The sequence below is a fragment of the Xylocopa sonorina genome, chromosome 15 (genome assembly GCF_050948175.1).
Source record: "Xylocopa sonorina isolate GNS202 chromosome 15, iyXylSono1_principal, whole genome shotgun sequence".
Lineage (NCBI taxonomy): Eukaryota > Metazoa > Arthropoda > Insecta > Hymenoptera > Apidae > Xylocopa > Xylocopa sonorina.
The window spans coordinates 6,610,285-6,635,244 of NC_135207.1; the positions used below are offsets into that span (position 1 = coordinate 6,610,285).

Genomic DNA, 24,960 nt, shown 5'->3' on the forward strand with positions numbered 1-24,960 from the left:
GACCGGGCTAATCCACGGAACAAGATTGATTTTCCCAGTTACCAATTACGCCCTGCTCGAGCTACTCGTCACTCGGTTAAACGGCACTTGAAACGATTCTTTTCTTCTTCTCTAATATTTCAAATATTTTACAGGTAATAGCAGTAAGGGTGGTACAACGGGTAATATTCCCAATAAATCATAAATCATAGTTGAAAAGAGTGTTCAGCCCTCGAGGACGTGGTTCAAGTAGGCGATGTAGCAGATGGCCAGACGAAGGATCTCGATTTTCGAGAGTTTCTTGTCCGGCGGCAATGTCGGCAGCAGCTTCCGAAGCTCCGCGAACGCCAAGTTGAAAGCCTCCACGCGAACTCTTTCTCTAAAAGAGAAAAGAAGAAGCAGAAGAAGAAGAAAACAATTTCATTAGAAAAGAATAATTTGGAAAGAAACGAAAAAGACGAGTTGGGTTTTCACCTCGTGGCGTGTGCAGTTCGATACTTTTGCGTCGCTCTCCTGCGTCGACGTCTTTCTTCCCTCGAAAGAGTGCCGGCACCAGGTGCACCGACTCCGTTCACTATCACACCGTGTCCACCGTTCGCCATTTTCTCTCCGATCGATACGAATTTGCCAGATTAACTCTCTCATTCTGAAATCGAACATATAAATAAACGCGAAATAACCAGTCGATCAAATATTTGCCGTACACGCGTCAAAACAGGGATTCTGACAGAAGGAAAGGGTTCGTTCTCCTGGGTATCCTTCGCTAATCCCCCTTTTAGACGATCTTCGAATAACTTTCTCAAATGTTGTCTATACAAAATTGGATACGCTAACCGCGATGCGTGCAACATGCGCGTCCAAAACGGAATTGGGTCAGGAATAAATGAACAGAGTCGAATGCAAACACATTGTGGTATATCAAAGAAGGAGCAGGGAATTTCGATACCCAGGGGGCTCTTAAATTCCCAGCAATTCGATGGAAACCGACGAAAGACGGCATTCTATTATTCAGAAAAACTTGCACCAACCCCTCCTTAATAAGTAATACGGAACGACCCCGGGTCTCGTTCGATCTGATTTTTATGCTAAACCGCCGATTCGTATGGACATTTTCTCGCGGTTCCTTTAAATATTTCAAACAATCCCCCAGATTTCGATGTCGTTTCACTTTTATTGCCACTACCTTGTCCTTTGAGATCTTGCGGAATCCGAGTGCGTTTTATTGTTATCTTAATTTCGATCGATAAAAAATCGACGAAAAATCAAATTCTCGAGCTTACCGAAAAATCATAATGCAACTTCCATTCTTCTCCTCGACGAATATTCCAGTTCCTCGAGACGCTTCATTTCTTTCAGAGTATCTTCTTCCTGGAACATCACTCGCGATTCGTTTTCGAAGAAAGGAGAAAGAAGACGGAAAACTCTGAAATCGAGTTACTCTCGACTATATCGCGGATCGACTAATTTTTTACCAGCCAAGGACGATCTCACCCGACGAGATCGAGGACGCATCTGATAAGGTCTCTCCGGTTATCTCGTGGGCAGGATGCTCCAAGGATCCGGGACCACGCCCCCTCCAGGACCGCAAACCCTCGCCGTTTATCCTTCGCAGCATCCCCCTGCGGTTATCCAATCGGGACGCGGGAAACCGAGGCTGGGACCGCCCCGTAACGGTCGCCATTGCGCAAGCACTTGCGAACCTTTCCGCGGCTCGCGAATCTCTTCACCAGAACCGGGGTGGACCGTTTTATCGATTATGCGACTTTTCCGGCCTCCCTTCTAACCATATACGTTCTTGCGATCGGCCAAAAATTTCAAATCTTGCTATTTTATAGCCCGTTTTATAGCTCGTTTTCGAAAAGATCTTAACGTAATTCGAAACCTAATTTCTCGATAGCGCAAACATCGCAATCACGCAAATTGCTCCGAGTAATTGTAAGGATGGATCGGAAGGGGTGAAATAATCAAGTTCACGCGACCATGTAATATAGACGTGAAAGAAACACGTGTCGCAGATTACATGTCACGTTGGTTGGTTGGTACGGCGAACCGCACTCCAATCGAGCAGCTCTCGATTAACGTTGCTTCTGGATGACGGATGTCACGAGGATAGTCGACGACGCTTCGTTTCTCTACCCTTGCCTTTTCAACGCCTTCCGTCAACCCCTCGTGTGCCACGCGACTTTCCAAATAAAAGGGGTTGGCCCTTACCTTCTGTCACTCGCGTTTCGCGGATTCGACCCGAGCCTTTTATTTGAAATCGACATGACATTTCAAAATCGTTCGACATTAAAAATAATGATAATTACTTTTCTTAACACGTTGGTGGATGGATAAAGGTACCGCGAGGGTGCAGCACGAACAAGGAGGAATCACCGATCGATATTTCAGTGTCCGTTGGTACGTTTATCACCTGGGAAAGGATAAGTAAAGAAAATTTAATAATTCATTCATTTATTAAGATGCGCGAGACACAAATAAGCTAGATTTCCTTAGACAGAAATGTTATCTGTTTCGAGTTACTCTTATCCTGGCTCCATTTCCAACACGTTTGGCCAGTACTCGTTCGATCTTCGATCGAGCTGTAACACGAACGGATTCCTCTGACTGCTACCGGTCGCTGTCGGATGATCATAGTCGTTCGACTGCTTGCATCGACGATCGGTCCTCCTCTTTTGCGATTCTCGACAACCGGACACGCAAATGTTTGCTCTCTTCGACCATCTGGCCCTCCAGGCTCGTTTTATCTCCGTCCGGACCTCGGTGTTCAACAGACAGTAAAGCAGAGCGACGAACGTACCCTGTAAAAGAAGGACGTTCTCTCAGAAACGCCGCGTATTTTCTCCGCCCTAATATGTATATGTATATTTTTGTTTTTTTTTTTTTTTTTTTTTTTTTTTTTTTTTTTTTTTTTTCGAAAATACTTGGAAAGAGGCGAAGAACTGATCGCAAAACAGCCAGACGAGTTCCACGCGTTGATCTTTGTGACAGTAGAGAGCCAGGAAAAGGGTGTAATGAGCTCCGAACAGTGGTACCAACACCAGGGTTGACTTGGCCCACCTACTGTGCGACAGAGATTAACTCGTCAATTTCCCGCGACGACGACCGAGTTTATATACTTAACTTAAAGTTATTTTCACTCGTTCGTTACCTGTATTGCATCTTTTTCCGTTGCAAATGCACGGACGTTTTGAATTTCCTGAAGAGGACGCGTACTATGTTGAGGAACAGCAAAAAGTTGAACTGGCAATGCGTAGGTGTTTTCGTTTATTGATCGTCGTTTATTGATCGAATTTAGAGGGAATTACTCTAAATTTATAGTGAATTACACTCACCAGAATCGATATCATAATTGGTATCTTTATGAGCAGAAACACGGAAGGATTGTCATGAGTGGTCCAGCACAACGTGTTTTCGATCGTGGCTCGGATTATTATCCAAGGAACAACCACAAAGATAGGCAGCCCTTCGTTTCACGGATTAGAATGCGTGTATTCGTGGAAATTTACTTACTAGAGAAGAAAGAATCTTACCCCAGCCTATCAGGACGTACAAATTAATCGCTCCACTGTCCGCGCAAAATGCCAAAACGACCAGATTGTGCAAGTATAAACCCTCCATCAGTATCCAAGAGTAATTGGCGACGATGAAGTACTGCCAGACACTCGTGATGCCCTTACAGATTATCGTCTGGAACTGATCGCTTCGATAATATACTTACTACCCCTCGATCGTCTCTCCTACATTCGCATAATTGGCATGCCTACGTTTTGTTGCTTAATAAAGTTGTCCTTCTCATCGATGTAGACCAGCCCGATACTGTCGACGAAGATCCAGTCCTTGATCAGCGCCATAAACGCTCTCATTATGAACGAGGCGAACAGATGCATGTGCAGTCTGTTCCTCGGGTTTCTTAGCTTTCTGAACGAGAGATAAGAACGGTAATCGCGTCATACGTATAATATACGGGATATGTACAGATAGAAGGATATGGTAGTTGGTACCTGAGTAGGGAGAAAATGATCATCGCGATTACCAACACCGTGAACGACGTGACGTAGCCGATCTGGGAGACGATCTTGACGATCGGCAACCATTTCTGAGCAAAATTACTTTCGATGGTACATGTTTGAGTTATTGGTTCGATAACCGATTGGGAATTCGAGAGATTCTTACGGCAAACAAGGTCGTGTCGTTTCTGGAGCGGGCCTTCCCGAGTCCAAAGTCCAATATGGTCTCCGCGAGATACCGTGTCGCGAATTCATCGGATAATTCGCAGAGAGTGTAATTGCTCCAGGGTATGTCCCCGGAATGCGTGTACCATTGCCCGTTACCGAGGCAAACCTTTGTGGCCACTTTCGACGCCTCCCAAGTGTTCGCCGAGACGTTCACCTGCTGCATTTGCATTTGCATTTGATCGGGACAGGGTAACCTGGCGATGCCGGAAGCTTCGGTGTACGGCCAGCAAACCAGCCCGTCGAAATGCGGCGGGCAATGTCCTGACGTATTTTCCAAAGACGATACGTTCTCGTCTGTTCGTGTTCATCGAAATATCCTTATTTCCAATATTTTATTTCTCTCTTCGAATTTATTACATTTCGCCAGAAACTTACATTTCCCCTTTAATCCTAAGCATTTCTCTTTCTGCTCGTTAATGAAACGTTCCACCTCCGATGCTCTGACTCCTGTCCAGGTCATTTCGAACCACGTCGCACTACGACACGTTTTTAGAAGATTTATATTTTCAGGACAAGTAACGCAGGCACTATGATGCAAACTCCTTGAAATCTGGAATTAGAGTGACCAGCGAGCGGATTCGATGGCTATGGGGGATGTTTGCAGTCCCGTGGCTCATCCTTCACCTTCTCTTTACTATCGTATTATCGTACACGGACACTCGAACGAGGGTTCGAGGCATAATCCACGAATGAAACTTTTTTCGAAATTCCCTTTCCCGTTAAATTACAATTCTCTTCTAATCGAGTCTAACCTCTAATCTAAGTCCCACTAATTTTCGTAGTTCACTGCTCAGAAAATAATTATGTTTATTCTGATTATTCATTAACGAAATGCAAAATCGGTTGGCCATCGCGAGCATCATCCGTCAAAAAGATGATAGCTCAAACACTCTCCCGAGCAGTTCTCAGCAAATATTTAACCACCACGGACCGATCGATCATAGAATTGCACTATTAACGTAATATCCTATAGCAATTTAATAAGAAATGGGTTCGAACTTCCATTTCTCTTCTCTTCCATCTCTTCTCGAGTGTCCAACTGAAATATATAATATATACTAATAATATACATCAAAATGGACAAGGAAAAATTGGTTGGTGGTTGAAGAGAAAATGACGAGCAACCGGTGTATTCAAAATTCGTTTTATGTTAAACTTACACCAACCACACTTTACAACAGATTGTATTCCTCGTGGATCAACTCGGGCAATCATCCGCGCTTAATGTCACTTTCCATTAAAACAATTTTACAGATAACATTCCGAAACCGTATTATATACTCTTTCTTAAACGTGTCGTTAGAAGACCGTATCTATGCAACGTGGTAGAACTCCATTTATGCAAACTAATTTTATAACTACACGAAATGCCCAGAATAAACCCAGAGCAGAACAAAACATCCATACGAGATACGAACGACGTATGAACGACAGCTAAACGACTATTATTATATTATATATGGAGGAATAAACAGTAGCGAAATCCAAGTCTCTCGTTTGTATAATTAGAGTTCCACTCTACTGCTATAACCCACGCGCTGAATTTTCTCCAGTGTGTCAATCACGTTTTAAAGCCCCTCAAAAAACATACAACAAACGCCACGTGAGACGCAACGAGTCGCGGACACCAGGCGGATGATTTTTCGCTCTGGATCCGCTCTAGACGGGATCGAGCCTAAAAATCACTTCTATTTTACAGCCATCGATGTCGATAAGTTGTCGGTAAGTACACACGATTCATCCTTCTCCACGCGAAATCGTTCAATTAATTATCTATTCGCTCTCCAGCCGTATTGCTCGACGAGTGTTTTGTTATTTACAAAAGTTCACGGCTGTACTCTGTTAGTAGGCCATTTTCATGTCCTCCGGAGGAGGCGTTCTGTTACGATTTACTTGAAAAAAAAAGAAAAAAAAAAAAAAAAGGATATCACGAATCCGCCATACAATCCTCGAAGAATGATTCAACGGTTTCCTTCTTCTTCTTCTTTTTTTTTTCTCTTTTTTTTCCTTTATATTAAAGAATCTCCTTTTTCTTATAAATAGCACAACATGGTTTTGTTTAAGGTTCTCGAACGAGAGGGAAATTATCTTTTTACGGTTCTCTTTGGCTTCGTGGGATACACGTGCTCTACCAAAGAATGGAATCCCTTGGGCGTCTGCTCCCACACGATTCGTTCGTTCGCAACGTTGTTGCTCCTTTTTAGAATTTTTTAGCGTTAGCAGTTCTATGTATAGGACCTAGTTCTGGCAGTTTAAACAGGGAAGCCTACGCGGATCGGCGGCATTATTCTTTTCTTCGCAACGGCCACGCTTCGCGCTTCCGCTTGCGCTCGCGAGATAGTACTTCCTGTTCCTGGTTTGGACTCCTCGATGGCAGAGAATCTATGTGAAACACGTTTTCTTTGCTCGTTTACCGCGTCTCTGGAATATCTTCCCTAATTCTATCACCTTTAATGTCTTCGTGGTATTTCAATTATTGGTGGAGAGAGTCAGACAGCATTAAGTAATATCGAACTGCTCGTTTCGCGCAGCCAATATTTTTATTATAATTCCGTGGAACCTATGCTAATTCAAGTAAATTTTTTTAAAAAATCCAGTTACGAGAGTCATCCGATTGCTCTTTCTTTATTCGATAAGATGGTGCACGGGCTTGGATTGGTTTGGTTTTTCATACTTTTTAAGAATAGCTTCTTAAACTGTCGTTTAAAAATTATTTGGCATAAAATTGATAAAATTGATGAAATACACGCTTGATACGAATAACCAAGGTATCTACCGTAGCGTAAGTGTCAGCGAAACGCGAAAGAAGGCATTGGAAGGTGATATCGTTAGACAGACCTGTCGTTCTAAAACGCGGTACCGTCGAGGCGCTTAAATAGGAACGCGTGCGGTGTTTACACACGAAATCGTACAAGAACGAGTAGAATTACAATTGGAAAGGCACTTTGAACGAAAAGTATGGCATCGTGCTACTTCAGGCTCACGCGTCTGTGTGTCCTTCGAATTGACCCTGTTCCTGTTACCTTCCCGTATCCAGTCGTTCTCATCTGCCTACTTGTTGTTTCTTATCGGAAAGGAAGAAAAAGAGAAAGAAACGAAACGAAACGAAACGAAACGAAACGAAAAGAAACGAAACCCAATAAACCGGTACTTGACAGAAATGTAGATACCCGTGAAATCCTTGACACGTTCCTTTCCTTCTTTCTCTTGTTTTACAGTAACTTGTTGTTTTACAGTCCCTCGGTTGGGGACACGATTCATCTCGTTCAACATCCGGCGATATTCACGAAGGAATCACTTCTTCTCTTCGACAGCCCGTTTTTCGTTATCGAGCAACCTGCGACCACGTTAGACTTGGTCCCGTGGCGATCGAAACGAGGTACCAGCTTCTCTCGGTAGGGATAGTAAATGGCAGACGAGGCCGCCTCGTGTAACGTTCCCGTTTCGCGCAACTATCGCACCCACGCGTACAATTCCAGTCGAAGGCGATTGTGTTCGGGCTAACGAACGGTCAGAGACATTTGCCCGGGTTCTGGGAGCACCATTGCGGCCACATGGCTTCCGTTTTCAGTCCGCGACTGGTTAACAGTTCCATGTGCGCGGCCAGCCTCGTGTACACGCTCTCGTCCGTTGAGAAACCGCTCGTTGGCATGTCGCTCCTGCGCACAAAACACATCGTTTCTCGTTGCCGTTATTATTTTACAAACGAACACGGAACTGTCCCGTGTTTTCGTTTTGACTTACCATAACCTCTCGGCGAGCGCGGACGCCCTGGGCCATAGTCGAGGTCCCAGGGACGAGTCGCCGGTCTGCTCGCTCCAGATGGCGGCCTCCCCACCGAGAACCAGGCTCAAATGTTGCTGAGGGTAATCCCTCCAAGGCCGGTGATTATAAACCGTCTGCCACGTGCGATACTCGCCGCACGCGGCCTCACCGGTCTCCCTCCATCTACCGAACCCGCAGTCCAGGTACCAAGCGTCCACGTGCGAGACGATCACCCTGAAACCGTCCTCCAGCAGATCCGGCGTCTCGGGCCAGGTGCTGCCGCCCCAAGACTGGATCACGTGCACCTTCGGGTCAAAGTACATGGTGATGTAAGGCCTCTTGGTCAACGGTGAACTCCAGAGTATCACAGCCTTCGGTGTTTCCTCGCGGTTCGCCTTGACCAGCCTCTGAAGCATCTTCGCCTCGAACTCGGCCCACATCGCGTGCGGGTCCGTCATGTTCTGCGACTGCATCGCCGCGGTTATGTTCCCGTACTGGGCCCAACAGTCGAGGTTCACCTCGTCGCCGCCTAGATGCACCACGTCCCGTATCTCGGTCAGGTCCAGCAGCTCCCTGTACAGCCCCTCCAATATTCGATAGGTGTGCTCGTTGATGGGATTCAACTGGCCGCAATTCGGCTCACCGCAATAGGACGACCATGGCTGTTGATCAACGCAGAGCGCCAGCTCCCCGTAACCGTACTCCGTCCCTGAGTAAATTGAACAAGATCAACGCTGGCGTGGGACGGATGACTGTATCTAACCGCGGTTCTCCTCCAGACCCATTTAGCCCGTAACTTTTGAAATAAACTCACCCCATTGCCAGCCAGCGCCAGCGTGCGCCGGCGAGTCGATCTCGACGAGCACCCTGATACCGCGGATCCGCGCGTAGTCCGCGAGGTCCTTGACGTCGTCGGGCGTGTAGATCTGCTCGCCGCTGTAAGCGCCCCATCTGGCCATTTCCGGGAATTGTGCCGAGTCGAACGGGAAACTCTGCGAGTCCGTCAGATGCCAATGGAAGGTGTTCAATTTCGAGGCAGCCATTCCGTCGACGACACGTTTCAGCCGTTCGATGGGGAAGAACTGCCTTCCAGTGTCGATGAGCAACCCCCTATAGGGGAAGACGGGCCTGTCCTCGACGGAGGCGCGGGTCAACACTCGCAGGGCGCCTTCTCTTCCGGCGGTCTCGTCCCACCAGATTATTTGCCCGAGCGTTTCCAGCCCGTGTCTGACGCCAAAGTAGCTCCTCCCGGTTATCCGTGCTTCCAATACCCTTCCCTTCGGCATCAGTTCGAGAGTGTACGACTCGTCTGTCTCCAGGCCTGGTCCGACTGCTCGTCCGTTACCAGCGGACAGGTAAATCACGAAACCGTCCACCCCGGATCTGCTCTTCGAGTTTGGAACCTTCACCAGGCCTCTGACGTTCCCTAGAAAAAAAAAAAAAGAGGGATCGGTCAACCAATTTAACGAAGGCTATTCTACTCGTTCCTAGTCCTCACCGATGAAAACGTCCTTGGCGTGTTCCAGCAGGTTTTTCGTTTCTTGATCGCTGGTGTTCACCGTAACGAATTCGATTTGCTGCAGATGAACAAGCACGCTGTCCTCGCCCAGGTACACGTTTCCGGTCGGTCTCGGCCAAAGCAGCCGGCTGTTTCCGCCGCAGAGAGCGATACAGCTGGCCAGGGATGTCCTCGACGACCTAACCGCTCGTCTCTCGCATCTTCCGGCGACGCAGGCCCAGGACCAAGGACTCTGGAACGTTCTGCGAACCAATGGAAACGAGAATACTCTAAATTGCTCCTGTGCGCGTTCCATCCGTACGAGAATGCTCGTGTTCGTTCGTCTACGAACCAATTATTGGAAAGTAAGAAGGCTTTCGAACGCTGAATGGGTTGAAAATTGTCGAGTGCGTACAAGAAAGTGGCGCAGAACGAAAGCGAGGTAAAAGTACCGCAAAGGAGGAAAAAAAAAAAGAAAAAAAATGGAAAGATAAATAGGGCAGGGGCACGGGCACGGGAGAGAAGCTGAAATCCATCGCAGATAAGAATTAGTATGAGACGATCATCTAGAGATCGAAATGGAAGTCGGAGAACGAAGAATAAGATCGAGGCAGTGGCGTGTGAAGAACACCCGGTAATATATGTTGGCATCGAACAGATAGGATCGGCTCGATAAATATTCATGAAACGCTAGTTCTCCTATCCTCGATTACGGTCGGCGGTATTAGAACAACTCGGAGTGAACAAAATCTTTGCTAAAGAAAAGAAGCATGCAAAGGACACGAGAGAGGGTTGGAAGTGTGGGGGGTGATAAAGAGAAAGCTTTTTAGCAAGTGCAGGCGTCCCTCCAGGTCTTGGAAGACGTTACCTAGGCTCTTCCAGATACTCGTAGAGCCGTTCCTCGGGTCTCTTCGTGCTTTCATTACCGACCAGGAAAGTAACCAAGCCTCGTTGCAACTCCTTCAGTCTTTGACGTCGAACACCGAGGTAGGCGAACGGTCGTGTGGGAGGTAATGAACGAAACGAGATGCGGCAACAAAAGTTATAAACAAAGATTAAACAAATAACGACACGTCCTTCTTTCTTTCTTTCTTTCTTTCTTTCTTTCTTTCTTTCTTTATGCTATGGTAATGGGTGCACAGTGTGATATTTTAGCAATCGTATCGATCGATTAAACTATAATATTATCGTACTTGGAATTAGCAAAATTTCTATTCTTCCTCCTCGAGAGCAGGAAACGGTCGCGAGCGTACGTACCGTGGACGTGATAACACAAGGAAAAACGATAGATGTCGCGATTTGTCAGAAATGGTTTACCAATTCCTAGGATGAACGCGCAATTTTTCAAATCAACGACGACTGCCTAGATCGCTGGTATACCACACTGTGAGGTGTGAAGAGCTTACCAAGATTTCTCAAGCCCTTTTGTTAATTCAATCAGAATATATTTCCAATGAAACTCGATCAGTTTTCCCATCGAATTAACGATGAAGCTTAAAAAATCAAAGCGACCGTCCGAACCGGTAAGGAAACCGGAAAGAGAGAGACAAACAGAGAGAGAGAGAGAGAGAGAGAGAGAGAGACAAGGAATGGAACATGACGTGATGAAAATCAAAAAAAGAAAAAAAAAGAAGCTAAAAAATATAAAGTGGAAGGTTTCTAATCAGATCGTCAGGCGACGACGGGTATAGGGAATGATAAGATCGCGAGTGTCTGGAGAAGGACGCGACACGCCTTAACAGGCGATATGATATTATTATCGCGTACTCACCGTCGCGAGGAGAACGGCTGGAGTGAAGCGAGCGGCGGAGCGTGGGCGTACATCGCGATCAGCAGCACCCCGGTCATCAGGACCAGGAAGAGGAGGATCTTCCTCATCCATCCGCTCGGCACGCTGCCCACCATTCTCGCGAATCTGTCCAAAAATGAAATTCAATTAAAACCTCGTTCTTCGTTACATCGAATCAAATACGCGGAGGACTAATGAAAGATTAACGAACTTGGTAATTATTTTCCGTTTGTTACCGCTGTTTTCGTTCTGGAATAAATCAGCCAACGTTACCTAACAACATTAAAGTTTGTTGGTCACGCAACGAGTCACAACGGGTGACTTAATTATTATATTTCAGATAGCAGAGGGTCAAGGATCGCTTGGAGGCTAAATTAAATTCGATCGAGTCGAAAGTTTCACGGTAATATCTCTCGAACGTTTGGCGAATCAAACCGTGAAATTATCTTACGTACTCCATATGCGATATTAGACTTGCATTATTAACGAGGCCACCTTGGCCCTGTTCGTCCCGCCGCGTCCCGCCGCGTCCCGCCGCGTCCCAGTTCCACGTCAGCCGTAGCAGCCGTAGTCAGTTCGTCCTGCCAGGCGAGGCGTCGCGACGCTTCGTGCGCCGCGGCGTCGGCTGGACTCGTAGCCAGGCAACGGGCACAATACGAGCAGCGTGATAGTTTGAAACGAAACGGTCGCGGCCGCGGATCAACCCTCGATGGAGAACGGACGTGCCACGCGACACCGTCCAGGAAAACCGGCTGCTCTCGAGCTAAGTGGAGAGAAATTTTCGGGACGAATGAAACGATAACAAAAGGTACTTGCCGGTCTATTTCGAATTACCCCGTTAAATCATTCTTTGCAAAGTTTTACCGTGCGATTAGCTTTCGTGGTAAAGTTTCGCAATTCCTCGATGAATTACGAGCAAAGTATTTCTATTTCAGTTACGAGAAAATCTCGAATATTTCGTACCGTTTCGCCCGTTTCGTTCGATACTACGTTAGGCTGAAAGTTTCGTCAATTGCGAGTAGGCTCGGCATAAATCGATCGTACGGTTGTGAAGGACGAAACAAATGGCGCAACAACTATAGCCTCGTTCGAATATTTAGCTTGCATCGCGTGCAGACGAGCTATTTTTTCAAACGATCCGAATTTGAAAAGAAAATAGAAGAATAATTGGAAAATGAATCGACAAATCGTTCAACAGAGAAGAGAACGCGTACACCAGTTCTTGTTAAGGTTTACTATAAGCGAAATGTTGTTTCTTTTCACCCCGTCGCGTTAGAAATATTTCCACCGAGTTAGTACCGGTGAAATGAAATCGGACCGCGTAAAAGAGAGCAAATATCGCGTAGGAACGCGGACCAACAGGTTGTAACGGCAAAAAGGAGAAAAAGTTTGAAGCTGAAAAGAGACGAATTAAAATTGCGCAGGTAGAGCCGATGGTATGCGAGTGAAACGAGGATCCCGATCGAGGAAACCGAATTCGACGTTGCACGACGTTGAAAGAAGAAGAAGAAGAAAGAGAGGAAAGAAAGAAAATGTCCCCCGACGACGGCAGTGTACGCGCGAAAAGGTCTCTTTGTCGCATTACCGCGTAACGAGAAATGTTAAAGAGCAGCGGTACGTGCAGCTCTGATAGAAAAGGAACGTGTTCCAGGACGACGTTTCGTCGGACAATGGCGATGATGGCCGTGCTCGAGGCTGCGAACGACACCGCGTTGCCGCGGTACAATGTCACCACGACGGCCAGCGGCGCTGCGAGCAAGACCAGTCAGTTCGAGACCGATTTGCATGGGAATGTCAACATTCTTCTGGGCGGGTGAGAGCACCACCACCTTGCTTCCTTAATAACTCGACTCATTTCAGCAACTTTCTACGCGTACTCGATTCACTCGAGTGGAATCGACCAAATCATTTATTACTAAACTAACATTCTATCCCACAGGATTAAAACATCTTTCTACAAAGGTATCATCCTGGAAATTTATTTCTTTACTTATCTTCCCCGAGTAATACATTTTTCTATCGATTGATCGCTATTAATAGGAACGAACGCTTCGTTAATTGGTCGATCGTGCGTTACACGATAACGAGGATACGTTTTTTGTTTCCCGTTTAAAACGGGAGTGGCTTTAATTACCGTGCAGCTTCGCTTTGGTTAATTAAAGTATACGGAACTTTCTTGCGGCTCTTCCAGCCGAGGTAAAGAGGAGATAACATCCGGCACAGCATTGCTCAGCCTGCTTTCCATATTATGGAACGTATTTACCGAGTGAACCACTGGTTCAGTGTTTCTCAAACTCTTTATCAAACTTTTCACACTTCAAGCCCCGTGAAAGAACGCGCGTACCAACCTTTCATTTTTAATTAAACTAAAATAAATGAACACCCCATTTAAATTTCGTTGGGAGAGACGAGCGAAAGCGATTACCGTGCTTTGTCCGGATTCGATTAGTCAAATCAAACTTTGTGGGTTGCTTTTTACTCACTTTTCTAGGAGGAAACGCTTCCTTGACGAGTGTACCATGATTCGGAGGATAGTATTGATTCCTGTCGCCTATAATATAGAGGGTTAACTTAGATGTTTAACTTGTTTACTTGGAATGCGTTTCTATTTTCTCTTTTTTTTTTTTTTTTTTTTTTTAAGTAATTAGTAAGTAAGCCATTATTTTTGAAAATAATGTACCGTACAACTGTGTCCCCACAAACGAATCCTTACTAACTCGCACCGACTCGCTGTAACATCTACCGACGCGTAAGTTACTCTCGCTTAGTCTGTTGTTTGCGAACAAATGAGATTAGAAAGAGAAATGAAAAGTTTGAAATGAAATTAGGTTGAGGCGCGCCTATGTTTAATTCTCCGCGTTGTTGCAGGGCGATGCTCAGCGGCGTGATCATGGTCGTCTTCCTGATGTGTTACTGCTGCCACAAGAGCATCCGAAAGAGCCGACCGCAAGAGTACCCGCAGTACTGGAGAACGGAACCGGACGTGCACAGCCTCGAGGTTTTCACCACGGAAGCCCACGCAGCCGTGAGTGCTACTTTTATCTACGATTCTAATCGCATCGATCAGTCCGATTAACGCGAGTACGGTGTGCATCGGGATTCATTGCATTTAAGCGGCGGGTTATGTAAGGCTCGGTTAAAATAGCACACGCGAGCCCAACTTTCCGTGGTCCGATCGGTTTGTGCTGGATTTAGGTAGATTCTACTAGACCCACTTCTACTAGAGCCGCTGCTCTAAACGCTCGAAACGAATGAAAACATTTACGTGCAGAGGATCGAGCGTGAAACGTATACTTTTCGTTCTGGCAGTACTGCGAGAGGCGATCGAGCACCGATGGGAACCAAGACGAAACCAGCTACGGCGCCCTGTCCTGTCCTGTAACACCGATCTCGGGACCAGGGCCACCTCCGACCTACGACAGCCTCATCTTCGAGCAGCGCAGCCTGGCTGGTACCATCGAGAAGAAGCCCGATGCCATCGTCCCGTCCATGGTATCCACGTTACTAGGCCTGAGCACCACCGTGAGATCCGCGGAATGCAACGAGGCCACGGTGCAAGAAACCGCCGACGAGGGACTGCCTTCCTACGAGGCTGCCTTGAAGCTGGACGCGAACGGCTACGTCTAGCAGCAACACTCGATTCTGTGCCTTTCTTAATCACATGTATCAACCTATAATACGTATATACTGAGAACTTGAGACTAGACAGAATCCACGAATATCTCATCTCACCTCATCTCATCTCATCTCATCTAGGTAACGTCGCGTTCGCGCGTGCTCGTGTATAAATAAATTCGTGTAAATTTATTATGCATTAATTGTTGTTCATTAAACCTTGTACGTGCAGCGAGTAAAGACCAGTTTAGTGGTCCTCTGGTATATCGTTGATCAGCTTAAAGAGCACTTTAGGCTCGTTCGCGGAGCCGATCGAGTGTCGCGAATTCGTCTACGTGTCTACTCGGGAGTGAGGCCTTGAAACGGCGCGTAAAAAAAAATCTGTTGTAATTCGCTACTAAATCACTGGCAATTGTTCATCTTTGCGAGATTATTCTAATAACTGCGAGCCTCTTTAACGGTGTTTCTCGTAGAATCGCTTCTACTAAACTAAACTACTAAATAACTCGCAGGACTGACCAATTAATTAATCAAACATATGCGTAGACACGTGCACATGTAATCTATAGAAGGTGTTTCGCGCGGCAGCGTCAATATTGCGCGAATAAACCCTGGTGATAAGTCAACGATAGTCGTATTCGTATAACGTAATCGACTTTCCAAGTGGTTGTTGCTTCAGTTATCTGCTATTAGAAAAATCTTTCGATTAACGAGACAACGGCCTTACCGGTTAATTGGCCTTTCGTCTGTTTTACAGCGTCATCGGATTTAGGGCCCTATACCCGAGAACTACCAGAGAGAAAACTACCAGCAAGCTCTTTTCAAAGACTTCTGCGTTCTCGCTGTTTAATAGGATATTTTTCACTTCGCACTTGTCCGCGCTCCTTTCAGAATCCGTCGAGCTTCCCTTTCGTCCGTTTCAACGCGTATCTAAACGTCCTCCGATAGACATTAGAAAAAGAATCTAGGCTAATTATTTGCTAATAAATAACACTGATAAACATTATCATTTTTACAATCGAACGAAATTCCAAGAAAATATAATATAATTTATTTAAATTTCGAATAATTAGTATTTGATTTGATTCAGAAAAGAAAAGTACTCTCGTTCGCGAGTCTCCATGCTAAAAGACTTTATCGTGCACAGACACACGCGCTCGTTCAGCAAATCTGACCGAGTACGTTCTTCTGGTATCGCGCTCCATTTCATTGCCCCCGAAACCTTGAACGGCGTTATTAATTGTGCAACTCATCGCGATGCAGCTTCCTTATGCAGCTGCAGGGACGTTCTCCAAGTGCGTCTCTCTCTCCCTCCGCGTCCTAGTCTCTTTAATTTCAAATTGCTGTTACTCTGATTTGAATTTATGAACATACAAGTAGTACTCTTCCCTTCGGAAGGAGAGGGAGTATCTTCTGATAAAAGATGTAATCGGAAGAATTATTATATTTTTTTTCACGAATTTCCTCCGCATTCAACGAGAACGGAACTGCAGCCTGGCCTAGTTTCTCGCGCTGCCCCTGTACGCGTACCGTGAGTCTACCTCGAACAATGTGAAAGGACTCCGTTTCAACTTGATTCTTCGAGTACCGGGGTACGAGATGCCTACCGCATACAATACCAGAGAATAGAAAATACGCCTGATCAACTGACGAAAAGAAAAAGTTTGCAATCGGCTAACAAGTACTCTTGGATTTCCTGCGCGTTGCATTGCATTTAACTAAAATTATTCAAAAAGCTTGTTAGCGAATAAAAATAAAGCAACGCTGGTGCGAAACCTCCACTTTCGGAGCCTGAAGCCTTCCAACTCGAGTTCTCGGAACTGTACCGTGCCAAAAAGCAATATTTCTAGGTCAACGACCCACAAAAGCGACAGTACAGCAACTTTGAATGTACGGGCCTATTCCTTTAATCGCAAGCTCGAATTAAATCGCCTCGAACGAATATGCTAATCATTTCCCTCGCGTACTTACCCATCCCATGGATTAACGTAATTTTAATCGAATTCTAATCTGGAGCTAACCCAGATTTCTGCCACCTACAACCCCGATTAACCATCATTTCTCGATATCGAATTACTCGGCTCATTAATTAGGTAACGACGATGAGAGAACGTTAGAATGGCGATTATTGTTACGCGAGAGATGTACAAATGTGAAAAAAATGTGGTGGAAATCGTGAAATCTACGAGCACGTACCGAAACGATCGACTAGAACGTGCAGAATTCGAATTTCGACGGTAATATTAATCCGGCCGAAGCAAAATTCGACCAATCCAGCGTAATTACGTGCCTCGTAAATATTTAGTAAAGGGCGTGCGTTACCAATTTTCGTTTCGACGAAGAGCACAGCGGAATCATTTTCAGGAAAACGAAAAACCAGTTACACTGGCTGGAGGTAACGAGTTTCCGATGCGTTCGCGTTCACTTTTCCTTTTTGCGTGTCTCTTTCATCATAATTCGTAAAAATACTGCACCATCATTCATTCTTATGCACGAAACGTTTCTCACTGGAAAATATGAAAGACTCTGTGCAACCGTTGCATAATTCTTGAAAAGCAGAGAGTACGAATATATCTCGGAGAATAATTAGTGGAAAAAATATTCTACCAATTACACGATAATTACTCTTATTACGGAATGTTCTTCGTTTTTAGTCCAATTAAAAGTCAACAGGGGGAGGGGAGATTCCTGCAGAGAGAGAGAAAAAAAAAAGAACTTGAATTCTACATTGCTCGCCTCTTGTTGTACATTTATTGGATATCAATTGTAATTTTATTCCCGCGTTTAAAAGATTTACCTTACGATGTTTTTTCACGGCAATTACGGTGTCTAGGAACACGCATACAAACACCGACTTGGAACAGATGAACGGTAATCGCGTCGCATTTAAACATCGATTTGTGTCAGCCTTTAAACCTTTAAAGGTCCGCAGATTTATCAGGCTGTCAGTGGTGGCCGGCCGCGACGCGAGACCCCGATCAATTTCTCTCCTCACGAAGCGATCGCGTCCCACTGAACCGTCACGTATCTTCGACGATAATTTCTCGCACGACACACAGCCATCCTTTCCCATTCACCTGTGTGCCCCGCAAACAGATATGCGCGTAGATACCAGCAGCATACGGAACCGCGTATATAAATAGGTTACGCCTTTGTCCGTGGACAACGCGTCCCCCGGTTGTGACCGATGCGCGCGACAGGACACAACAAACCGTGAAAACGCTCCAACTACGACCTGACAGGGCAACAATCCGGCCGGAGTACGCGTACGAAAATCGATGCAGCGGGTGGAACGTGTTAAACACGGCGTACACCACGCGGCCAAAACGATGGAAACTTACCTAACCTTCTTCCCTAACCGCTTCTTCGTTTGCGTTGTCCGCGTAACCCTCTCCAACCGAGGAAACTTCCATGTACCGCGTTCCTTCCCCTTCTCTCGTTCGCTCTTGATTCCGTGGCTCAAGTAGTACCCCTCGGTCTGTTGCACGCCTTCAGGGTGGGCATCGGGACGTAGAAACGTTTCTGGTTAACGGTATATTCCCAGGCATGTCGAACAAAAAAACACACACGCGCGCGCGCTCACCACTTCGCTATTCACAACCGGTGAGCACACTGAAGCGTACTTCGTGTCGCGCACGCATCTGTCTCTCACGTCTGACGGCTATCCGCTACGGAATCGAAAGCGTCCGTACGCTTTTACCTCTCTCGCGCCACTACATTACGCTCCGCGCGCCAACGAAACTACGCTCGTGACACTCGGCCGCCGACTGAACGTGTGTTCGCGAGTGCTGAGACATCTGGTGGTGGTGGGGGGGGGGGGGGGGGGGGCGGAACTAGCAGCGCCGTCGCTCGTCTCCGATTGAACCATCCCGTACGGTGAATCGGTATTACATTCGATTCGTTAATATTCTTTCGATAACCTTTCTCTTTAATCAAAATAATATAAGATAAATGTATTTTTTTATTTCTTAATTTCTTAGCACAGTATAAAAATGTCGCGTTCAACATATTATATAATCGTAATATATTTGTAATATATTTGCAACAAGCATACCTAATAAATTTCTTCTCTTACTTTCAACAAAGAACGTTTATTTTATTCCTTTCCTTCTAATTACTTTCTTTAAATGTCCCGCGCGTTACGCTCCGAGTAAGAACTGGAAGAATCAAAGAAATCAAATATTTTTAATTCCTCGAGTCTTTTTTTTTTCAAATGGTAAAACAATAAAATAGAAAAAATTGTTTCTACGGTTTTCTTACAGCATAGTTAGTTATCTTTGCGTATTGCCTTACGCTGCAGAGAATTACCAAAGGGAGAGAAAGAGAGAGAGAGAGAGAGAGACTTGGGCCATTAATATAACACGTATGCAAACGCTATCGTAAAAATAGTATGCGTTTCCGTAGGCGCGTGCTCTTGTTACATTATCTTGACGAATAATATCGGAAATGTTTGAATCGCGGCGGTGTAATATTAGAGATAGAAGGTTAGGACAATTCTAACAACAGTATTTGACGTGTCAGTGCAATTGCAAATGGCGGGCACCAATGGTGACATTTCCTCGGTAGGGAGGAAAATCGAGAAATTGGCGATATCCGCGGAGGAATCAACGAAAACTGAAAATGACAAAGAAAACGAGAAGAGGGTAGAGCCTCGTCTGTGGGGGTTTGAGACTAAAGAACTGTATAGAATCGCGGTTAATTTCTACAAAGGTGAGCCAATCGTATTGACAGTTGACCAGAATAATCTAGCCATTCAATTTTTCCTGTAGTGTCACAAAATATGACGTGTCCGTGTTCACATGTTTTCTTACCTTATCGCACTGCATATACGCATGCAATATGTTAAAATGTTGAAGTAAGAAATGTCAAGAGAACTTCACTGTATATTCACTGTACGTTCATTTTGTTCAATTTCCTAATTTTGTACGAGTCACACAACGAATAATAAAGAGAATTCCCTTAACTTAACGTCTAGTTGTTTTCAAACAATTTAGAGACTGTTTCGCAGAAAATGTATGTATGTATGTATGTATGTATGTATGTATGTATGTATGTATGTATGTATGTATGTTTTATGTTCGGTACAGACCAAGAAACATTTTTTTATGGGAACAAAATTTTCTTTGGTCCGTATTAGATATAATAGTTTGATGTAATGTTACGTGAATTGTATAATACCATTGTAGAGAAGGAGGGTAAGGCTGTTCATTTGTCTTACGAAGACAAGCTAAAGTTGGTGGCTTTTACTCAGCAAGTGACTCACGGCAAATGTACTGCAGAGAATGCGCCACCTTTGGGTGTGCTAGATGTGATCGGAAGGGACAGACGTGTAGCATGGCAAAACCTGGGAGACATATCCAAGGAGCAGGCAATGGAAGGATTTATAATTCTGTTGGATAAATTATGTCCTGTGTTTAGGACAGTTGTAGAAGCACAAAGGAGGGATATCGATGAGAAACTAAGGTTGAAGAAGGAGGAAGAAGCAAGAAAGTTGGAAGAAGAAAGGAGATTGAAGGAATTAGATAAACAGAGGAAAAAAGAGGAAGAAGCTAGATTAAAGGAGGAATTACAAAGGAGACAAATTCAAGATGCCTTAAATCAACAAACCTATTACCAGTTCAAAATGTACGCGGAACAACAGTACCCTGGAAATCCAGAGCAACAAGGTGTTTTAATAAGGCAGCTGCAGGAACAACATTATCACCAGTATATGCAACAATTAAGACATAATCAGTTGGTCATAGAAGATCAAACGCAAACACCAGAAATTGATAATATCCCAGTCGAGGATACACAGAAAGAAGAGGATAAAGAGACAAATGAAACAGCTGCATTAAACGATGAAGATTCCGACGAGATGGGCGATGGTTGCCCGCCTATAGCACCTGCGGAGATGTGGACGAGAGAAGATGTGGAAGAATTCAAAGAAACTATTAGGAGAGAAAACGGAGATGCAGTTATTAAAGTCGGACACGGAGAGACGGTGACTGTCAGGGTACCTACTCACGAGGATGGCTCCTGTCTGTTCTGGGAATTCGCAACGGATGGCTACGATATTGGTTTCGGAGTATACTTCGAATGGTCAAAGCCAGACACAAATCAGGTATCGGTGCATATTAGCGAGTCTGAGGATGAAAACGAAGACGATGACGATTACGAGTCCAGAGATGATTTAGAAAGTGGAGTAACGAATGGAACTATTCAGTCTGATTACAAACCATTACCACCGCCTGTAAGCGTGGTGGTACCTGTAAGTATATTATTCAGACTTTTAACTCGCGACTTAACGAACAATATTTTTATAAGATCTATACAATATTTTTATAGATATATAGGAGAGATTCGCAAGATGAAATCTACGCTGGAAGTCATAGATATCCAGGGCAGGTAAATAAATTGTATAATTTATGTATCTTTCGAACAAAATTTTGATACTTTGTCACGTTAATACTCGTAGCGTAATGCTAATCTTATGTATTTGTTTATTACAGGGCGTGTACCTTCTTAAGTTCGACAATTCATATTCACTCTGGCGAAGTAAAACGCTTTATTACCGAGTCTATTACACACAAAATGGCTACGTGGAACAATAGCTTTACTAAGAAGAAAAGTCACCGCGATTCACTGACCGTACAATCGTTGAGAACTAGCCCAATGCAATGGTCTGCCGATATTTGCTAGTCCAACTAAATGAAGAATCCTATATCTTATTTCTGTTCGTATAAAAAAGCAAGCCAAGTGTTCGCAAGAAACAAAACGAAATATACTTATTATAGTTATGTAAAGACACTTTATTGTTTAATATGGCAAGCAAAATGGGCACAACTTGAAAAGAAAAATGGTTCCTATCGTTCCCTTTCCCCCATTAATGGATGTTTATAACGAATTAAGCAAAATTAAAGAAACGAAATGTATAAACATCAGTAAACAACAACAATACATCGTGCATCATGAAAGATTATTTTAAGAATCCGATACATTAATGTCATACTCGATTCTAGCGCATAATTATTGTTTTCTTCTTGTGGTAAAGATTTTAGTCTGCTTTCGTTATTATCTCATTAAATTCATGTGCGTCTGTATCTTATACTTTTATTAACACTCTATCTCACGTTTTAGAAAAATACATTGAAATCAAAATATTTCAGTGTTCGTTCTCACTTTTCCTCGTAATTTCTAAACATGTACGCATTCTTTTTGGTATCAACGTTTATTGTACTATAACCGTATCATTAGCTTTTTTCGTTTCCTCCTTTTACAGAAATGATTTATATATAATCGTTAATAATAATCGTAATAATAGTTATATACGCAGCAGTATACAATTACAGGCTTTTTTATGCAAACGAATTATGCATGTACGTAATTGCATATACGCGTTTCCAATTATCGCGCAATAATATAGACAATTCGTCGTATATTAATAATGTTTTTTTATTTAGAAGAGCACTTGTATGAGACGGCATAGGGTATTCTTACGGGTCGTTCTTAAATATTGCACGGCAACGAGAATTTCGTTACACGTCGTGGCTTTATAATTACACCACGATGTATAACTAATTTCTATGGACGTTAAGCAACAATCAGTGCAATCCCTTTCGCCATAGCCAAATATATTTCCATACTTTTCTATTTTTTAATTTTAGAATTTGAATCGCGTTCATGGACGAACAGACTACTGTTCGATTGTTCGAATTCAGATAAATTAGTTTCTACTTACGCGTTTTACGTGGACAATCGTCGATTACTTAAAGGCTAGATTAAATTTGTTTCTACGAAATTATCTATTATTATGTCGATGAATTTTTCAAACGAAGGCTCTATTGATTCGTTGGAGCGGCCGTTTTCAATTTGGAATGCTAGCCAAATGTATCTCCTATTTAATCAAATTGTTCATCCTTCTGATCACTATGTGATTTATGTAATTCGTTATTAATTAATAATTCGATTTATAATGAATTTTCATTGAACGAAACTGGAAGAAAATAGAATTCGTTTTGCAAATATTTCGTATGTAGTTGCTGCATGACGTACGTTGTTACCTCCATCAGTACTGTTTCGCGGTTCGTATCGGTTGAATCTGTTCGTCGAATATATACTATCGTTCGCTGGTGAAGTAGAAAATTTGTCGTACATTGTTCGCGTTCAACTTAAAATGTAATCACGCGCATTATCCTGAGACATCTTAACACTTATACATCGCGAGTGTCGAATTCTGTTATCACATGTTTCGTCGCTCGTCATTCAACAAGTTGCAACTACATATATGCGCTCTATACGTGCTTAATTTTCAATCGCGTCGGTGTGCTTCGGATACGAATGCGAATCTATTTTTACGGTTTTAAGTTTTTCCAAATTTCTGGAAGATCTAACTGACTGGACGAGAGTTGACCAGCCACGGGAAGAATTTTGTCGCATTTTCGCAGCCATTTGTCAACCAAAATTGTTGAACAGAGGACGCAGTGAGGTATTTAGCTGGTATCAATCGTCTTCGAACTGCAGGTACGTACACTTACGACGCATATAATAAACTTCAATCCATTCGAATAGATGCTTTTTCGAGAAATAAACGTTCGTGAAAACTCAGTCGAACGATAATATCCTTCGTCCATTTTCCTACCTAATTTCATTTATGCCAATAAACAGAATTAAATCGAATGGGTTGACATCGTAGCACTTATAATGTTGCTCCTCGTCAACGACGAATATTCATGTCAAATTACACATACACGCACATGCACATGTATACACATGAATATACAGATATATTCCACAATTCTTACGATAGATAAAAATGATCATGGTATAGTTAAGATACTTCATTTGTTTTTACCTTTCTATGCATTTATACTTTCTATGTATCGAATGTCTAATCAATTATTTCATCTATATAGACTAAAATATATTCTCTTATGATTTATATACCTTCGTACTCGGGAAAAAACCTTCTCTTCTTGAACTTTAACCTTAATTATACCACAATTATAATTTAATGATCGCTATCAATGATTATCACGATTAGCAGTTGGCATCGATACACATTATCCGAGTATAATACGAAAAATATCATCCTAAAAGCATTAACGGTGCGTTTTCTTATTTCCTCGCCGTATTACAACAGTATATATACATATATTGTATATAAAGATCTCGATGAAAACGTCGAGGAACCTAATTCCTCTCAGTTGCGAGCAAACATGTAGACAAAAATATATGTATATGTATATAATATACTTATAATAATATAATAATATACTTTACTTGGTATTTCTATACGCACGGAGAAGCAAAGACTTTCGATCGTTTTTGTTTTTTTTTTTTTCTTTTTTTTTTTTTTTTTTTAGTAAAATCTACGCGTGAATTCTCTTTGCTTCACGTTTGAGCGAACGTTTTGCTGTAAACGGTGCTTCCCAAGAACTCGAAAGCTCTCGGACGATAGAACGTGATCAAGACGAACCCTCTTTCATTTTACGATGTACGCAATTGCGATTTGCTGGACACTTTTTATAGCATTATATGTCATACAGGGTGCCTGATAAATTTTGTTGTAAACTTGATGGTACTTGATTTACAGTAGCTATCGATCGAAATAGGAAAGTTTGAAAATTTTTTTGGCCAGAAGATATTGAAAGTGCTCGCCATCGTTTTCAATGAGAAGTAGAACAGCTATTTCATTCGTTGTTTTAATTTCTGCGTTGTTCCCTTTTATTTTTTAACTATTTCAGTGAGTTATGTTGTTTGTTTAAACTTTTCATTTGTAAGATTACGATCTTGTCGCTCTATCAACTCTATCAGCCGAAACACTTTAACGTAGAGAATTTTTGAACAACTTGGAATGAAGATAATCGATACTTTAAGTCTTCTGATACAAAGAGAATAATAATCAGACGTGACGTAGTAGTAGGACTGTAGACGTTTATGCACGCGTGGGAGATTGAAACGTGCAAAAAGATATCTAAAATACAATATACAAGATGAAACAAGTATCCGTTTTGGTTGAGTTTTTTAAAATGAAATTTAGAAAAATATTAATTCGCATAAACGCCTGCGGTCTAATTATCGACGACGTATACATA

The 24,960-nt window shown here is 43.4% G+C and overlaps 5 protein-coding genes across 10 annotated transcripts; 2 read left to right on the plus strand and 3 right to left on the minus strand.

The window, feature by feature from the left end:
• Window positions 1-204: 204 nt before the first annotated feature.
• On the minus strand, window positions 205-610 carry LOC143430757 (helix-loop-helix protein 1). The gene is made up of 2 exons (XM_076907173.1): window positions 454-610; window positions 205-358 (listed from the first exon to the last, which is right to left on the minus strand). Exons 1-2 carry the CDS (start codon window positions 579-581, stop codon window positions 205-207), a joined length of 282 nt encoding a protein of 93 aa, XP_076763288.1. The 5' UTR covers window positions 582-610.
• A 1,894-nt stretch (window positions 611-2,504) lies between these two features.
• LOC143430687 (secretin receptor) lies at window positions 2,505-4,677 on the minus strand. Its single transcript, XM_076907066.1, has 9 exons — window positions 4,593-4,677; window positions 4,189-4,511; window positions 3,984-4,078; window positions 3,747-3,900; window positions 3,513-3,669; window positions 3,315-3,445; window positions 3,131-3,222; window positions 2,904-3,042; window positions 2,505-2,780 (listed from the first exon to the last, which is right to left on the minus strand). The coding sequence occupies exons 1-9, from the start codon at window positions 4,675-4,677 to the stop codon at window positions 2,505-2,507; spliced, it is 1,452 nt and encodes a 483-aa protein (XP_076763181.1).
• A 2,927-nt stretch (window positions 4,678-7,604) lies between these two features.
• On the minus strand, window positions 7,605-18,624 carry Fdl (fused lobes). Of its 6 annotated transcripts, none has more exons than XM_076907114.1 (8): window positions 18,231-18,624; window positions 13,753-13,820; window positions 11,252-11,395; window positions 10,349-10,447; window positions 9,481-9,743; window positions 8,797-9,408; window positions 7,962-8,691; window positions 7,605-7,876 (listed from the first exon to the last, which is right to left on the minus strand). In XM_076907114.1, exons 2-8 carry the CDS (start codon window positions 13,788-13,790, stop codon window positions 7,729-7,731), a joined length of 2,034 nt encoding a protein of 677 aa, XP_076763229.1. In that variant the 5' UTR covers window positions 13,791-13,820; window positions 18,231-18,624; the 3' UTR covers window positions 7,605-7,728. The 6 variants fall into 6 exon arrangements, with proteins under 6 accessions (XP_076763229.1, XP_076763228.1, XP_076763227.1 ...); XM_076907113.1 differs by having other exon boundaries at window positions 18,226-18,624; XM_076907112.1 differs by lacking the exon at window positions 18,231-18,624 and adding an exon at window positions 17,207-17,292.
• S-cup (spermiogenesis-related protein stanley-cup) lies at window positions 12,925-14,896 on the plus strand. Its single transcript, XM_076907118.1, has 3 exons — window positions 12,925-13,082; window positions 14,138-14,294; window positions 14,579-14,896. The coding sequence occupies exons 1-3, from the start codon at window positions 12,940-12,942 to the stop codon at window positions 14,894-14,896; spliced, it is 618 nt and encodes a 205-aa protein (XP_076763233.1). The 5' UTR covers window positions 12,925-12,939.
• A 635-nt stretch (window positions 18,625-19,259) lies between the features above and the next one.
• Window positions 19,260-21,816, plus strand: LOC143430716 (Golgi resident protein GCP60). Its single transcript, XM_076907103.1, has 4 exons — window positions 19,260-19,594; window positions 20,071-21,134; window positions 21,212-21,271; window positions 21,376-21,816. The coding sequence occupies exons 1-4, from the start codon at window positions 19,417-19,419 to the stop codon at window positions 21,475-21,477; spliced, it is 1,404 nt and encodes a 467-aa protein (XP_076763218.1). The 5' UTR covers window positions 19,260-19,416; the 3' UTR covers window positions 21,478-21,816.
• Window positions 21,817-24,960: the final 3,144 nt, after the last annotated feature.

Excerpts from the sequence above, each read along its gene's own strand:
- LOC143430757 (XM_076907173.1), bottom strand. The coding sequence starts at position 581 with ATGGCGAACGGTGGACACGGTGTGATAGTGAACGGAGTCGGTGCACCT. Across the intron at positions 359-453 it reads CGAACTGCACACGCCACGAG|AGAAAGAGTTCGCGTGGAGG; the intron begins GTGAAAACCCAA and ends TTTCTCTTTTAG.
- LOC143430687 (XM_076907066.1), bottom strand. The coding sequence starts at position 4,677 with ATGACCTGGACAGGAGTCAGAGCATCGGAGGTGGAACGTTTCATTAAC. Across the intron at positions 4,512-4,592 it reads CTTAGGATTAAAGGGGAAAT|ACGAGAACGTATCGTCTTTG; the intron begins GTAAGTTTCTGG and ends GAACACGAACAG. Across the intron at positions 3,446-3,512 it reads GTACGTCCTGATAGGCTGGG|GGCTGCCTATCTTTGTGGTT; the intron begins GTAAGATTCTTT and ends CGTGAAACGAAG.
- S-cup (XM_076907118.1), top strand. The coding sequence starts at position 12,940 with ATGGCGATGATGGCCGTGCTCGAGGCTGCGAACGACACCGCGTTGCCG. Across the intron at positions 13,083-14,137 it reads GTCAACATTCTTCTGGGCGG|GGCGATGCTCAGCGGCGTGA; the intron begins GTGAGAGCACCA and ends GCGTTGTTGCAG. Across the intron at positions 14,295-14,578 it reads CCACGGAAGCCCACGCAGCC|TACTGCGAGAGGCGATCGAG; the intron begins GTGAGTGCTACT and ends TCGTTCTGGCAG.
- Fdl (XM_076907112.1), bottom strand. The coding sequence starts at position 17,242 with ATGATTCCGCTGTGCTCTTCGTCGAAACGAAAATTG. Across the intron at positions 13,821-17,206 it reads CTTCGTCGAAACGAAAATTG|GCGACAGGAATCAATACTAT; the intron begins GTAACGCACGCC and ends TCTATATTATAG. Across the intron at positions 8,692-8,796 it reads TGGCGCTGGCTGGCAATGGG|GGACGGAGTACGGTTACGGG; the intron begins GTGAGTTTATTT and ends CAATTTACTCAG.
- LOC143430716 (XM_076907103.1), top strand. The coding sequence starts at position 19,417 with ATGGCGGGCACCAATGGTGACATTTCCTCGGTAGGGAGGAAAATCGAG. Across the intron at positions 21,135-21,211 it reads CTGTAAGCGTGGTGGTACCT|ATATATAGGAGAGATTCGCA; the intron begins GTAAGTATATTA and ends ATATTTTTATAG. Across the intron at positions 21,272-21,375 it reads GTCATAGATATCCAGGGCAG|GGCGTGTACCTTCTTAAGTT; the intron begins GTAAATAAATTG and ends TGTTTATTACAG.